Here is a 17,771-nt window from a genome sequence, read left to right on the forward strand (position 1 = left end):
CTCTCCCTGTCTGTTTTGGACTGCCAGTCTCTTCTGTCTGTCTGTTTGTTTCTGTCCATAACTATGACTGTCTCTCTTCCTGTCTGTCTATACAGTAACATGTCTCCCTCCCTCCTCATCATTCAAACTATTCATGCACGTATTTCTTTAAATTTACACCAGTATCAGACAGACAGACAGACAGACACACACTATCTCAACAATGAGTCAGAGAGACCAAAAGTTATGGAAACAAATACAGAGAAAGTAAAGAGATAGATAGATACACACACACACACACACACACACACACACGCACACGCACGCGCACGCGCACGCGCACACGCGCACACACACACACACACACACACACACACACACACACACACACACACACACACGACATGACAACTATTGACCATGGTACTTTACAAACAAACGTGTGTGTGTCTGTATTTGTGTGTGTGTGTGTGTGTGTGTGTGTGTGTGTGTGTGTGTGTGTGTGTGTGTGTGTGTGTGTGTGTGTGTGTGTGTGTGTGTGTGTGTGTGTGTGTGTGTGTGTGTGTGTGTGTGTGTGTGTGTGTGTGTGTGTGTGTGTGTGTGTGCGTGCGTGCGTGCGTGCGTGCGTGCGTGCGTGTGTGTGTGTGTGTGTGCGTGCGTGCGTGCGGAGTTTGTTTGCTTTGTCTGTTTCAATGGGGATCTTTTAAAAGGAACTGTAGACGTCTGATTCTGTTCTGATGAAGGCCGTCAGGGCCAAAACATCATGTTCCTGTGATTGAAAAGAGGTGATGTTTTAATGGAACCAGTGTCGCACCTCTAGTTATGGTTTGTTTTGTAAATTAATACAAATAAACGGTTTTGGACATATGAGGTTTCCGCCCGACAGCGACAGTATTTAAAGGCAGCAACTTGACTCTGGCTTGACTCCGCCCCGGCATTCGGCCTGGTGGAGATAATAAGAACTGAAATCTCTAACATTTTCAATGGCTGTCCTTGACTACACTACAACAAAAAAGAAAAGAAAAGAACATTGGAACAGATTTTTAAATCAGAAAAACTCCAGTTCCAGTGACTCCAAGTCTGTCTCCAGTTCTTATGTCATGTGGGAAGTGTGTATGTAAACTGTATGTCAATGGCTAACTGTACACAGTAGAACCGTGTTAATTTGACTCTGAGAGCGCACTCTTGGAGTAACAAATTGATAAATTAACACTGAATATATTACTGTGTATGAACACACAGATGTGTAACCACACACACACACAGACACACACACACACACACACACACACACACACACACACACACACACACACACACACACACACACACACACACACACACACACACACACACACACACACACACACACAATGGAGGGTTATGTACAGTATGCATGCTGGGTTGCAGTGATTAGATCATGATCATGAGATGTTTTAACATGCCAGTCACATGAGGAGAACACCCCCCCCCCCCCCCCCCCCCCACACACACACACACACACACACACACACACACACACACAGAGTCTAGGAGTCAGAACATTAAATGTAAACAGACAGATGGAACAATACATCAAAATAAAGCACAATCTCACAAGAAGGCTCAGACTAAAGGGCCGTCCACACCAATAACTCTATTGTTCACCATTGTCATCATTATATCTGTGATGTAGACTCTGCCATCCACTTGTCTTTGAACAATGAATGTTTATATAGTTGCGAACGCAGCGGAAGGAGGCGCGCCTTCGCGCAAGTGGAGCTTACTATGAAACCGTGCTCGGGTTGTGTCTCTGTGTCTCTGTGTGCACTGCCTGTGTGCACTGCCTGTGTGCAGCTCCTCTGAGATAAGTAAATGTCCAATTTAGACGTACCATACATCAAATGAAAGGTCTTTGAAAACTGAACACACCAGTCAAGGTTGCGTTTAAGCCCGCCCCTTCCCCCGGAAGCCACGCCCCGGAGAAGGCTCCTAAAAACTCCCCATTGAAACCCCATGTTAAATGAAAAGTGCCCGAATCGCTCCGAAACTTTTTCTACCCCCCCTAAGTGGGGGTCTACGAACAAATACTTCGGGCTCGGATTTTGGCTCCGCCCCCCGGAAGTGGGTGAAACAGGCACTTCAAACACTTTGTTGAATTGAATTTTTGTCAATTTGTATTTTTCTAAGATGCTCCTTTTAACGCAGATTTTTATTGTATTTTTTTTTTGGTTACTTTTTTTAAAATATTTATTTTTCATATTTATTTTACTTTTTGTGCGTTCGCTTCCTGCGTTCGCGCGTCTTACTTGTTATAGTGGTCGTTGTGAACGGCCCAGAAGTCCAAACTCGCAGATGATTGTGTGTGTGCGTGTGTGTGTGTGTGTGTGTGTGTGTGTGTGTGTGTGTGTGTGTGCACGTGCGTGTGTGCGTGCGTGCGTGCGTGCGTGCATGAGCGTGCATGCGTGTGTAGGTGTGTGAGTGTGTGCGTGTGTGCGATTACCTGGTCTTCATCGCTGTCTGTTCCTTCCAGACTAAGAGAACTGTTTGTCTGCACCTGCTTCTGAAAGAAGAGAGATAGAGATAGAGATAGAGATAGAGATAGAGATAGAGATAGAGATAGAGATAGAGATAGAGATAGAGACAGAGGAAGAGGGAGAGAGAGAGAGAGAGAGAGACAGAGAGAGAGAGTGAATGTGTAGTGTACACTATTATTTTAACCCATTCAATCCGGGAACGAATATACAAATGTCTTCTAAATTCTAACAGGTTTCTGAAAAACTTGTGTTTCTATATCAGTGGTTCAGAGATGGACAGAGATGCGTTCCCGAATTGAATGGGTTGAAAGTGCTGATGATGGTCTGAGGACGTCCACTCCTTTTTTCACTGTGTCACTTTTTTCACTATGTAAATAAATCTATTTTTGCAACCTATGAGCCTCAACATTTTTTGTCAGTGTGCTTTTCTGTTTATTCTGGACTGTAAATGCTGGCCTCTCGCACCTGACTCTATCTCTCTATCTAAGCCTTGAGTCTAGTGTAGAACATTGGTTCTCAAAGTGGGGTCCGGGGACCCCCCGGGGATCCGTGGGGGCGTTCCAGGGGGTCCCCAGTAAAATGTGTTAGTGTAGCATCACAATAATTTTAACCACTTTAACCATTTATAATTTGTCTATTCACAAATAGCAGATATACAAGCTCATAGCGCCGTAGATCTGCTATTTTAGAAAAATCGTGAATATGTGTGCAAATGTTTGAGTATATATATTTTTAAAGCTAACATTTTTAACTCAAATCTTTGCTTCTGGGACCCCCTGGAACAAAATATTTTGAGATGGGGGTCCGCGGCCAAATATATTTGAGCACCACTGATATACGTTTTTCAGAATACTGTTGGGATTTAGGAGACATGTAGAATCGGCTTCAGGTCTTAATGGGTTAACACACAAGTGGTCAGCTGGGTGGGTCTATCGGTTGCCGTCTTAAGTGGTCAGATGGGTGGGCCGCAGGCATTTACTCAGCATGTTTATTTTAGTGATCAATCAATCTATTGTGTTCCGGCTTGGATAAATGGAACTAATATAGTATACTTTAAGTTCATATCTTTTTTAAAGCGAACATTTTTTAACTCAAATCTTTGCTTCTTCACAACATATTTTGAGATGGGGGTCCGCGGCCTAATATATATCAATTTGGGGGTCCTTGACACGAAAAAGTTTGAGAACCACTGGTCTAGAGTATTACCAGTAGTGTGTAGAATAGATTATTACCAGTACAGTGTGTAATGCAGAGTATTCAGGTGGGCTGCAGGGCAGACCATCGTCTTCAGACATGGCTGCGGGGTCTTCCATCTTCTTTACACACATCAGAGATGGTGGTGAGCCCAGGCGTATGGCCTGCTTCAACTGCATCTGCGCGTCAACAACAGTGGCCCTCATTTATCAATCTCACGTAGAAACCAGCGCGGAAATCATCTTATGACAGGGTTCACGACGCATGATTTATGAAACGGTCGTATGTAATCAGGTGTTGAAAATGGGGTGTCTGAAAGCAATAATTTTAATATTACGCCCTTAAATATTCTTCGAACAGTAACTAAACTGGGCCACGGATGTGCCTGCATTACCTTCCTCATTTCTTTGTTTGAAACCTTGACATTTTTGTTTTTGATCCAAGCCGCGAACAAAATCGATTGGTTACTCTTTAAAATAAAAATGCTTAGAAAATGTATGCTGCTCATCCATGTGACCACTTAACACGGGAGCCATTCGGCTGCTGCTGTTCAGTAGGTATGGCTCTGGTTTCTCTCCTTAACTGAGGTTCCAAATTGTGGCATAACTCCAGAAGGACTTGCCTTGGGAGACGTCGCCCTCCATGAAAAGATCCCTGCGGCCCTGAAAAAAACTCTGTCTTACACGTTCCTCGTGCATAGATGTCTTCTAATATAGCCAACATATTGTCAAAGCTCTTGTTTAAATATAGGTGACTGATTAAGCATCTAACCTAATAGACTGCAAATCTGTTCAAATCGGTTTTCAATTGCTACATTTTAATTGCTTGTAATTGTTATGTTACCTGTTAATAAACAATAATACCTATTTATGTTAGGGATATATGACACATACAGTAGTCAATGTAGGCCTTTACAAAATAGAATATTTTGACATAGGTTACATATATTTGTAAGTGAATATGTGGCTGCATACTGTATGCTTAGATGCCTGTACAACTAAAGTCCATGCTGACTAAAAAATGTTCTTACATGAGATGACACTTGATGTGAGAATTGATAGTACAGCAGGTTCCACTCACGCCAAACTAACTTCAGATTGATAAATGCCGATCATTGCGAGAAAATAACCGTACACCCAGTTTTCTGTGGTTCGTTAAATTCATAAATGAGGGCCAATAGGAGACAATTTACTGCACCCTACAAGGAAAGAAAGTAATTATGAGACTGTCTTCGTGTGTCTGGTTCAACTCAGTGTCAATGTCTAACAGCAAAGCAGAGAAATTTGGGCTTGATGTGTGATGTGTGATGTGCGTGTGCGCACACACACACACACATGTGTGTTGTATGGACGGTATCACTGAAACTGAAACTAATGAACTTGTTATCTGCCATCTGTTACGTGCTGCCCTGTAACAGACTCTCAAGGACTCCTTTAACTAGCACAGGCACAGAACAAACACGGGACAACGGTGCTTTTCATTAGCCAGAGCACAGGACTGACACTGGCTAGGCCGAGGTTACTTATTGCTGTTTAATGACAGCCATGCTACTGCAGCTCTATGATCCTGCCTGAGGAGCACATAATGTATATGTTCCATGTTGACTGTTTTCAGCAGACAGCCACATGGAGTTACTACTACAACAAGAAAAATGTTCTTTGGAGCTGCTGAGTGAATATTTAGATAGAACTCGCAAAGTCTTTAGTGTTGCAGTATTTGCTTATGTTTGTGACTGCATGTCTGTTAGCCTTTCGATATCTGTGTGTATACGTCTGTCTGCCTGCATGTCTGTCTATTTCCGTCTTCTGCATGTATCTCTCCATTTCAAGATCTGCCTGAATTGTTAAATTGTGTTGATGTCATGTTCTTTGATTTTAGCCCATCTTTATGACAGACATATTATATTCATTATGAAAAGTGCGCGCGCACACACACACACACACACACACACACACACACACACACACACACACACACACACACACACACACACACACACACACACACACACACACACACACACACACACACACACACACACACACACACACACACACACACACACACACACACACACACACGCACAACTCTTTGTACCTGTAGTGACTTGACCTTCCCAGGGATGCTGTCCTGGGATGCCCCCAAGGTCTCGTGGGCTTCGGACGAATCAGAGACGAAGATGGAGTCATGTGACAAGGCCTTGCTGCCAAGACTGACCTTTGACCTTTTGGAGAGAGGAGGAAGAAGTTAGAGACGAAAAAAACACACAATGAAGTTTCACAGCAGCTTCTAGACATAAACAAACACCAGGATATCGGAATGTCCCGGTCGCACACAAAAACACCAAATCCAGCTCATGACCTTTGTTGTGTAATATCCAATATATTGCACATGTGGGCAACATTTCTTTAATTCGCTCGATTTAGATTTAATTGAAAACATCTTAAATCCCCAAGTGAATTCAACCAAATGAAAAAGAGGAGAATGGGGTGAAAACATAATCTTCGCCTTGACTGCCGTTCCGGCCTGGCGGAGATAAAAAGCACCTGCACACTGAAGATGCTTGCACAACAAGGAGACTTGTTTATCTCAGTTGCAATGTTTTGGTTCAAGACCTTCTTCAGGCATACTGACAAATGATACAAGCAGTCTTTTTATACAGAAAAGTGGGTCAACAGCGACCAACTAACACAAACCCCCTAGTTAGTGAGAATGGGGTATACCTTGTGGCAATGATTACAGTTAATGACCTCAATAAAAAGTCTGCATAAAAAGACTGCTTGTATCATGTCAGTATGCCTGAAGAAGGTCTTGTACCAAAACGTTGCAATTGAAATAAAAAAGTGTCTTTACTGAGCAAGTATAGACAGTGTGCAGGTTTCTTTTTTATTATTATTTGCATTTACTGCATATACAATCAAATGGTAAACGGTGCATTTATATACAATAAAATGTGACAGCAAAAGCGAAGAGTAGTCACGCCAGGAAATGGCATTTTAACACCTTACAATGAACAGGAAACTGAGACTCTCCATGAGGAGTGACATTTCCCAACAAAAATAAATAAACACAGGAAGTGAGGAAGCTCCACTGGCATTTCATCACGAGTGCGTTTCAAAACAAGGCTCTTTAACCACTTTAAGCCTGGCTTAAATTGTCCCTGTTCTAAAAAACTGGCATTTCATCACAAGTGTGTTTCAAAACAAGGCTCTTTAACCACTTTGAGCCTGGCTTAAATCGTCCCTGTTCTGTAGAAAAGGGACGACAATGTGATAATGTTGATTTTCACTGATGCTCTAGTGGAGCCATGAGTCAATTTGACATGTAAACTAATATGTTGGCAGTCCATTGAAAAAGCATTTGTCTCCATGTTATTATGTAGCCTACGTATTAATGGAAGGCAATAAAATATAGACCATCACTTTTGAAACAATTCACAATAGATCATGTTCCAAAAGAGTTATACCGGATGGAATATAAATATGTTTTCATGTCATATTTGGATTATGTGACTGTGTGTTGAATTGGGACCAACTGCATTTGAGGATGTTTGCATACAGTGCATGACATTGTGTTTGTGTGTGGAAGAGAGAGACAGAGACATTTTACCCAGATCCGTTGTCCTTCTCTGATCGCGTGAGCGTGCCTTTCTCCGGTTCATTGTTGACATTGTCACTTGATTGGCTGGCTTTGAGTCCCCCCTCCACCCCAAAGACCGACGCCTCTTTTCTCTTCTTCCTGGCAAAGAACTTTTTAAAAGTCTGAAACTTTGATTTCTTCTTTCCTGCGATGGAGAGAGATAGAGTGAAATACAGTAGAAGATAAAAGCAAAGAAAGAAATCAGAGATGGGATAGAAATAGAGAGAGCGAAAGAGAGAGAGAAGAAAAAGAACAATTGTAAGTCAGAACTTCAGAAGTAATAAAGCTCTCTTTTCTTGAAAAGGCACTTTTTAAATAGACCTATTCGATCCCGCTGGGGAAATTCAGTTTTGGTAAATGGTGCATCTACTGTATATAGCGCTTTTACCCAAAGCGCTTTACATAGATTGTGCAATACATTCACCCATTCACACACACCGATGGCGGAGGAAACCATGCAAGGCACCAACCTGCTCATCGGGAGCAATTAGGGGTTCAGCGTCTTGCTCAAGGACACTTCAACACTAAAGGTCCTTACACACCGGCGAATATGCGAATATACGCAAAATTCTGACTTGTTCCGAATAATTAAAAGACGCTTTTTCGCTTCGCGAAACTGATGTGGACGCTTGCATTGACTTTATAAGGTTTAAAAAAAAAACGTATTTATTCGCATGAAGAATTCGCCCCGGTGTGTAAGGACCTTAACTCTGGGGGAGCCGGGGATCGAACTGGGAACCTTGCGGTTGCCAACCGGCCGCTCTACCGGCCACTCTACTTCTAAGCCACTGCCGCCCAGCTTCACCCAGTTGATTGCTGCCCAAGTGGTCAGATTTGAGTTAGGGGTTAAGTGCCTTGCTCATGGACACCTCGACACATTGTCGGGCCTCGAACCTGGGACCCTTATTTCACAGGCGGCCTGTCTACCCATTCAGCTATGGCTGCCCCAGTTTCTTGATACAGTATCAAATAGTGTTTATAATACTGACTAATACAATACATTATACCTAATTTTTTAAATGGTATAATAATGGGCAAATCACACGCAGAGCATCTTTAAATTGTGCCCTCAAGTGAACTGTAATTACCCCATTTAGCTCTTTGTTAGCTGTAAAGACCCAGGAGACACCCTAGTAAAACCCTCACGCATAGATGCATACGGACATGCACGCACATGTACACACACACTCTTGAAATGTTAAAAATGTATTGCGCGCACACGCACACGCACACACACACACACACACACACACACACACACACACACACACACACACACACACACACACACACACACACACACACAGCTTGTAAAACCACCCCCTTGTGAGACCAAGTCCATTTGCACTACAGTGGAAAATGTCCACAGCTCTGTTTTTATAAGTACTTAAACAGCTACCAACTGCTTTAACTGTTTGTCAGTCAGCAGGGAATTCATCCAGAACTTAAAAAATGGTCAAATAGCTACTTCTTCCTCTCCGGTGTTCTCATTCTACTAAATACCTATAGTCACGCTTAATGTTTGTACCGTTTCCCTTGTCAATGAAAATGTTCAAAGCAAGGAAAATCACTTGTACCACACCGTCTACTCTGTTATAGTAGCGGCCACCAAACCAGCATCTGTGTTCTATTAGTATAGAGGATTCCTGAACAGTTTGGTCAGGTTAGAGCAGTGATTCTCCACCTTTTTGATTTCAAGGACCCCCAGTTTGATTAGGCCATGGGCACACTATGTTTTTTAGTTTTGTTTTATCTCTGGGACCCAAATCTAATTCTCAGTGTTAATCTAACTCTAAGAGTGTACACATGGAGCCAAATAGACCCATTAGGATCCATTTGGTTCCTTTTGAGTTACAGAACCATAAATTTGAGTCAACCTGAAGGTTTGTTAAAAATAGTTCTGCAGAAAAATGTCAACAGATTCCTTCTTTTTATCCAATCTATGTGTATGTCCCTGTGAAGAAAACCTTGATTGAGAGAGTGAATTCATTCCTTTGACTAAACATTCCTTCTCCCTGTGTGTTTCTGTCTGGAACATAACCAGACCTAAAAAATGCCTGGAATCTAAATTTAGGCAGGTAGTGGTGTTAAGATTGGTTACTGAGCCACTCCACTAACAACTCAACACTTAAATTTCATCTTGATTCTTTACACTTCTTAGATCTTAGACATATCCATATAACTATGTTTACTGGATTATTATCGGGAGTGCGAAAGTCAGACAGTGTTACCGGTGTCATCCTCAAGAACAAAAACAATCACAAACAACAAAATATCACACAGTAGATGTGCATACAGGCCAGAAAGTTTAAAAAGACACAAGAACATACCTAGTTTTGTGATTCAATTATTTTAGATGTAGAACATGCACAATTACTGTAGGGTCACAATCGCCACATTACAACTGTACCCACTGTATTATGATAGTACAGCATGAAAGCTGTAGCATGATCTGAAGTTCAGACCATCATCTACATCACCATTGAGAACATCTGTCCTTTAAGGCAAAGATCTCGGACAATTTCAATCTTCTGCTATAATTATTGTTTTCGTCCAACCTCGTGGAGAAATGTTGGGTGTACCTTTTTCTTGCGTTTGTTTGGACTATAATCATGTCAAAACCATGTGTATAATTATCATAGGCTAAGTTACAGTCTAGATGCCCCACATCAGTGCTGTCCCTACAAAGAAAAACAACATTAACATTGTTTTGTGTTTTTTAAACCACCATAATTTATACAACATAAAGTACCAATCTACAAGCAAAATGTTCACCTACTGTATAATGACAGGCCCAAAATAGGGACGCCAGTTGTTAAAGGCTCAAGGTCATTACTAAGGGAAACATGTATATCAAAGACAATACGTCCATGAATGTGACAAAAATATATTGATTTCTGTATATTTTTAGTAAGACGAGAGCTCAACAATTTTTTTTCCCCCATTCCACATACTGTATCAAACACTTCCTGCCATTTGCCGTTGTTGGGCGTTGCTGGGCATGTTGAGTGCTTGCCCTGCAGCTTAATAATCAGCGTGGCATATAGGAATCTGTCACACCACCTTCAAGAACCTTTCCTTTTGTTTCATTTGAGTTGTTTCCACACTGCCACAGAAAAAAAGATCAGCTCTTTGGGAAACACCTCCCAACAGCAGCCTACTGTAATGAATTGAACACTGACCTATTTTAGGGACAATACACCATTAAGCTAAAAGGTCTCTGGTGTCTGGGTGTTTCTTTCTAAAGGTCGTAGCCTCAGTGAAAGGTCAATTCAGATCTATAGAAATACTGCTGATAACTTCCAGCAACCCCATGCACATTCATTCCCACATGCGTACATACACATGTATTAAAGTGCACTGTACCCACACACTTGCACAAGTGAGCACATGCACACAAATACACACATACTTACACATACAATCATGGGAAAATAAAATCTTGACTATTACATGCACACAGAGTCTGTCAATAATAGGAGTGAACTGATCTCATTGTAAACAAAATATGACCTTTGACAGGGAAACAATAGCCTGATCAGAGCGAGGGAGACAGAGAGGAGTATCAGTACAGCAAGAATCATGGAGCACTAGACAGACAGACAGACAGACAGACAGACAGACAGACAGACAGTACACTTTTACTGATCCTGCAAGATAAATTCAGTTGTCATAGCAGCACCAGGAGGGAACACAGGACAGCTAGTTAAGAACAGATAGATAGAGCTTCAAGAGTATAAAAAGAAAGAATAAGTAGTAGAACAAGCAGTATGTAAAATAATAAGAAATAAGACGCCAAATAGCAAACAGAGATACTTAAATGTCTGGTCTGGTCTTCTGCACTTGGATCAACTGGGATCGATTGATTGATTGAATACTTTATCAGACAGACCTTACACACAGACCTTCTTCCATTGTGGTCATAATACTCATAATACTCTGGTTCCTGGTCAGTTATTGTCACTTTGTGAGAATTCAGTTTCAATAATTGTATCTGCTAATCAGCTGCTCCCCGACACCCAATGACTTTTATACATCAGTATAAAATCACTGCTATTGATTGAATACTTTATCAGACAGAAATGTAAACAGCACAAGGTACAGGACTCAGACATTTGAGCAAAAGGGATAACACAAAAAAGTCCTGGGGACTTGTTTCCACTGTGGTCATAATACTCATAATACTTTGGTTCCTGGTCATTTATTGTCACTTTCGATCTGCCATTGTGCTGTTCCACTCCATTGTGTTGCTGTAACATTTGTATCGTGACGTCTGCATGGATTTTGTTGACTGTTCATTTGTGTTTGTTCTGCACAGAGACGCCTGGTGAAATGTTTTTCGGTTCACTGTACAGTTGTGTAAGGTCAACGGAAGGTATTGTTAAACTGAAGTGAAAACACAGAGGTTGTAAGCCTGTGGTTTGGATATTTCTAAATAAAGAACCCAATCACTCCTCTAGGCAGAGGGAGACACAGCTGATCCAATTAAAATGCAGCAGAGCCCCCATGCGCCCAGTTAGACATGAGCTATCTGCCTGGCACAGGGACAGCTACTGGGTTAAAATGAGTAGATTGAAATGGACATGACCAGTCCATGCCACGGATGCCAGGGGTTGAAATCCACCTCCTGACACTTGCACTTAAACAGATTTGAATTGTTTGAAGTTAAACACCCAAAAAAAAAAATATATATATATATATATTGTCTGATGTTTACTGCATAGTCTACTACAGTAGTATTGATAAATACTCAAATAATTGTGTTAACTCAGAAAGTGTGCAAAAGTAACCAAATGGACCTGTGGGGTACGGTAACCCCCAGGGGTCCTTGAGGGGGTTCCAGGGGATGAAACCAAATGGACCCTTATGGGTTTGTAAGTGTACACATGGAACCAAACGGGCCCTTACAGGTCAGTTTGTTTCCATTTCCACACACTCTCAGAGTTAAATGAGAGTATCTAATTGGAAGTTATATAATCTATGTGCAAAATGGTCTCACATCAATAAACAACAAAGTTTGTATAACAAAGTAAAGATCAGGCTTAAATGGTAACAGTAATAGCAGGTAGGATTTTGCATCTCTGTGCTGAGCAGTATTCTGCATCCTTGACTACATAGTACAGTCAGACAATCATACTGTGCTCCCACACACTACGTGCTACACAAAACAAACTCTGACCTCACAATCCACCACTTCCTGGTTCCCATCACAGCCAGCATACTGTAGATCACTGAGTGTGTGAATGTGCACGTGTGTGCGTGTGCGTGCGCTGGACAGAGAACTGAGATGATATGATTAGATTCCAGTCAGTAATGATACTTAAACGGTTTAGCCAGGCCACGCTAAACATGTGTGCGTGCGTGTACGCATGCATGCGCGTACACGCACGCACGCACGCACGCACGCGCACACGCGCACACGCACACGCACACGCACACGCACACGCACACGCACACACACACACACACACACACGCACACACACACAATGTCTATCTTCACGTTTACCTTTTATGTAAAAGCAGAGGGACCTTGCTTAGTGTGTGTGTGTGTGTGTGTGTGTGTGTGTGTGTGTGTGTGTGTGTGTGTGTGTGTGTGTGTGTGTGTGTGTGTGTGTGTGTGTGTGTGTGTGTGTGTGTGCGTGAGATGGAGTGCATTGGGTGGAATGTGGAGTTGGGGTGAGTGTTGCAATTACATGGTTAGCCAACTACTTTAAGTGTTGAAGCCACCTGTCCTGTTATATCACATTCTCACCTGAGCATTCTTCCACAACCTCAGCAGGCTCCTGATTGGCTGTCACATCTGGAGGTCCTGAAGCCATGGCAGCGCTGTCACTGCTGAGAGAGAAAGAGAATATTTAAATTAAGTGAGTTAATACTATTTTGCATTTCCGTTTTACAGTGAACAGCTCAGTGGCCTCCCCTGGCAGGGTCACACCAAAGACTATAAAACAGTGACCAGCTCAATCCCCTGGCCGGGTCATACCAAAGACTATAAAACAGTGACCAGCTGAGCTCAGTGGCCTTGTGGTTAGAGTGTAATACTTCACTCTGAAACAAGATATCTTGAAAACTGCTTGCTGGATTGGCATAGAATTGGCTGTGCATCTTCATGTTGTGGATATGATGATGCCTACTGATTTTGGTGACTGCATGGCCTTTGCTTTAGTGCCAACATTAGGCCAAGAAATACGCTTGTACAGCGTATTTCCCCCCCCCACACACACACACACTTCTGCCACTAATAATTCAAAATGTTTATATCCCTCCCCTGTCCATTCCATTTGTAGCCCCTATGTCAATGTTAGTAGGTTCAAACCACACTTTGCAACACAAGAGGAAGGCCTCGAGACATCAGTGACTGTAATAGGCCAAGTATAGGCTAGGATGGGTACGAATATGGTTGTTGAGCTGGGCATCTATTTGCCACCAATTAGTACTTGACCACCTACCTGTGCGGAATGACTTTCAGATAATAATACGACCCCTCTATTTACATGTCTTGGTGTGTCAAAAAACAGAACCATAACTTAAGTTGTACAACTCCACTTACTGCACAAAGAGACAACACTTGTAATGTTATCAGACACTATACACAGACACTCAAACATATACTGTATGCACATCCACACAAACTCCTACACTACACACGCACATGTTCATGCACAAATACATATTTTGAACACGCACTCTTTCCCTTTTTCAATTTGCGCTTTGAACTTTGGTTGTTATGCTAGTCATGCTTATGTTACTGTTTGTAATCTAAACAATCTCAACTGTGGCATCTCAGATATGTACTTTCCAATATTCCGCTCTGCCCTGGCTGGCATCTCCTGCAAGTGAAAGTATTTGAGGCAGCAAGCCTTCAAGCTCACAGTTTTCTGGCTTCAACTTTTGTTATTGCCGTGTAGCATTTGTGTGCCTTTGTCGCACATCTCTCTCACGTAACCAAAGACTGTGAGCTTCCTCTGTGTGTGCAGGTTTCTCAAGACCACTAGTTCTGAGCTTTGTAGTGTTATAGTATCATTTAACTAAGTATTAGTATAGCTTGTAATAGTAGTATTCTTGCATTAGATTAGCATTAGTATTCTCAGTGCAGCAGCCAGAATAGACATGATGATGTCTTGTGAGAAGAATTGTAACTGCTAATCAGCTGCTCCCCTACACCCAATGACTTTTATCTTTTATACGTCAGTTTAAAATCACTGCTATGAATCTGAATTGTCAGGAAGCGGCGTTATCTTAGTGTATATCTTTGAAAGGACATTGTTTAAGCCACTATCACGTATTGTTATAACCGGCTCATTCATCTCTGTATAACATCCATGAAATGATTCATGAGCATAGGACACAAAAAGGAGGCACAAAGAGCGAAAGAGTGAGAAAATACTTTTTGGAGATACAAGGTTTCCTGCAGAACACCAGTGTTTGGAAAGTGTCTTGTTATTGAGGAGAGGCAGTGTCCATTAAGAGAGTGGCTGGAGAGTTATTGTGGACAGTGTTTACGGTGATTTGTGTATTCTAGAGACACATGTAAAATGCCAAAGGATTAGCTAGCATATACGACTGGTCAACACAAAAGGTTATTAATCATTTCTGTCATTTCACATTCAGTAGGATATGATTTCAATTTGATCACTGACCCCTCTTATTCAGAGAGGGTTAACATCACATGAACAGCTAGCCAAAAGGGTTCACTGTGTTGCTCTGTCAAGGACAAGGCACAGCTTCAGTAGGGACTAAACATGGGACCTTTTTATTATGGACAGCCACTCAAAACATAATTTCTCCCAAGAGCAAACTGATGTCCTTGTGAAGGAGGTGTAGAGTCGTGACTGCAGTCACCATCCAATATGGCAACTGCACTGCCCTCAACCACAAAGCGCTACAGAGGGTGGTACGAATGGCCCAGCCTCTCCTCCACGATATACGTATACTAGAAACAGTGAATCAGAATCAATATTGTCACATCACAGGTTTAAAGAAGTGGCTGAAATTCGTTTTTGTGCAAGCTCCATTGTTTTTGTTGAGCTTGGTGCCCAGGGCTGCAGCCCCTAAAGCCCATGCATGTGGTCACCACAGGTGCTGCAAGTGACATAATATTTACGAAAGACCTTTGCGAGGTGCATAGCCATGGCTGAGCAAGTGACACTCACAACCTTAGGCACAAACTGTTCATGCCGCTGCTGGCAGGCTAGGCTAGGCAAAGCGATACCTATACAAATTCAAACAACTGAAATATGGAACAGTTTCCACTTGTCAAAATCAGGCTGATGAGAAAGTGCTGAGCCCTGTCATGTCATCTTGGCAATGGCAACATAGGCTGTCACACAGGCTTCGCTTCAAATATAAATGACTATGATGCACTCTGTTGTTGCTGCACTCTGGCATTATCACTTATGTATACACTTTCATCCTATATTAAAATTGGCCATTGGGAGGACCGGCCGACAGGCCAGCGGACCACGTCATCAAGCTCATGTCACTATGACTCAGCCAAAACCATATAAGGAGTTCCCAATGCAGCTACGCCCAAATATGGAGTGTGTTGTCTAACCTCAATGTGTCGTCATGGCATCAGGCACAAACAAATCAGTCAGCTCCATATAATGGACAAAAAGGGGGCATGCCCATATATGGTATATATATCGGTCGGATTGGCGGAGTAATGTATTACGCGGCCGAACTCTAGTGTTTGATATCTGCTGTTAAGTGAAGTCTCCTACTTACACAAGAGATTGTGATATTCTTTTTTTGCATGGCGCATCATGTATATTTGATATTGCTGTCCAATTATCCCTTTGTTTCAATCTCTATTCATATGACTATATTTTGTAACTGCAAAACGTTTTCAGTCACTCTTTTACACCTGTAAACTTGTGATGTGACTATAAAATTTGAGTTAAAGTTGAAGTAGAAGTTGAAGCCAACAACAAATCTACAGCACCTCAAATAGACGGCCAAGAGCAGATCATGTAAAATTATCTTAGGAGGAAATAACAAATGCAGTTAATACATCTGACACTGGTCACATGAGAAAGGCTTCTCACTGTAAGAAACAGTTTAATGATGTCTGGTGATAAAACCGGTATGTGTAATAATCTATAGTTGATGATCAGCCTTTTACGAAGAAGAAACCTTGGCATGAATATGCTCTGTGTGTCATGTGTCATGTGTTTTGTTGTATACAAGCATAACCATTGCCACATGTGGCTAGAATGCATATAAAATGTACCAAAATATTTTCTCCAGCTTGAGGAATTCGTATAAAAGTCAATTACTGGGTGACAAATTAAAGGAAAAACCCAGTATAAAGTATCTCAGTAGGTGTTGTGCCACCACGAGCCGACAGCTTCAATGCGCCTTGGCATAGATTGTACAAGTCTCTTCAACTCTACAAGATGGCTGGAAAACAATTCTAACAAAAGCTATTCCCTCATTTGGTGTTTTGATGATGGAGTTGGAGAGTGCTAACATTACAACAACATCCACAATCCCCCATAGGTGTTCAATTAGGATGAGCTTTGGTGACTGCGAAGTCCATAGCTTTTATGATTCACATAAATGTCACACTCATCAAACTGTTCAGTGACACTGCATGCCCTGCGAGGCATTGTCATATTGGAAGAGACCACTCCTGTCAGGATAGAAGTATTTAATCATAGGATAAAGGTGATCACTCTGTATTGATTTGCAGTGGCCCTTCCGGCCTTCCCTCTAAGGGACACCGCACTTTAATTCTACCTATGAGGGTGGATTCTGCCAACGCTTTTCAATGGGGATGGCGCGGTTTGATGGTCTTGCACATCTTTCTGTGTGTTGTCGCTGTCGCGCACACCTTGAGTTTATGCGTTCTATACGCCATGTCTACTTGAAGCAGATAAATGCTCGAGACAGATGCTGCTTTTCCCCCTCTGTCCATTCGGGTGAGTCAAAGGCAGACCGTCCCAAGACTCAGGAAGCGACATGGCGACTGCGGGCTACTGGGTGTGTCCTGAAAGTGAGTGACAGGTGCATCACTGGTTATTGGGACAGAATGCGCTGCAAGCTACCTTTTTTTTAGAATGTGCTAGCTGCAAAAAACAGTCGTCCGTGTACAACCTGAGTTTATCAGCCGGCAGCCATAGTTTGGTGTGACAGTGCCCTGAGGGTACAAGTGGACCCAAACCAGGAAAATGCCTTCCACAGCATAACAGAGCCATCAGACCCCATCACAAGGGGTCAAGAATGATTCAGCCCAGTACCGTTCTCTTCGTCTACACCACACATGCACTCTTGTGGAGAATATGGTTACACCTACTGTATTAGTTTTTTCCTCATTTCTGTAAACCAGTGGCAGTTTTTGCAGCACTGAACTCTCAAATGTTCATTTGCTTTTTGTAATGCAGATAATATGCGAAGAGTATGTATACGGTATTACGGTACAAAATTAAATTAGGTCACA

At 42.2% G+C, this 17,771-nt stretch overlaps 1 protein-coding gene across 7 annotated transcripts in view; it reads right to left on the reverse strand.

Annotated features, from left to right (window-relative positions):
• LOC308076631 (uncharacterized protein) overlaps window positions 1-17,771 on the reverse strand; it is a 59,455-nt gene that overhangs the window by 15,962 nt on the left and 25,722 nt on the right. For 3 of the 7 annotated variants that reach the window (XM_080417060.1, XM_080417064.1, XM_080417062.1), the window contains 5 exons: window positions 13,083-13,165; window positions 7,299-7,473; window positions 5,787-5,913; window positions 3,728-3,868; window positions 2,462-2,521 (listed from right to left, as the gene is read on the reverse strand). In XM_080417060.1, coding sequence (XP_080273186.1) covers window positions 2,462-2,521; window positions 3,728-3,868; window positions 5,787-5,913; window positions 7,299-7,473; window positions 13,083-13,165 — 586 coding nt within the window. The remainder of the gene's footprint in view (window positions 1-2,461; window positions 2,522-3,727; window positions 3,869-5,786; window positions 5,914-7,298; window positions 7,474-13,082; window positions 13,166-17,771) is intronic. The other 4 variants (XM_080417063.1, XM_080417061.1, XM_080417066.1 and 1 more) reach the window with 4 other exon arrangements.

The sequence above is a fragment of the Gymnoscopelus braueri genome (assembly GCF_963280865.1).
Source record: "Gymnoscopelus braueri genome assembly, chromosome: 20".
NCBI classification, from domain to species: domain Eukaryota; kingdom Metazoa; phylum Chordata; class Actinopteri; order Myctophiformes; family Myctophidae; genus Gymnoscopelus; species Gymnoscopelus braueri.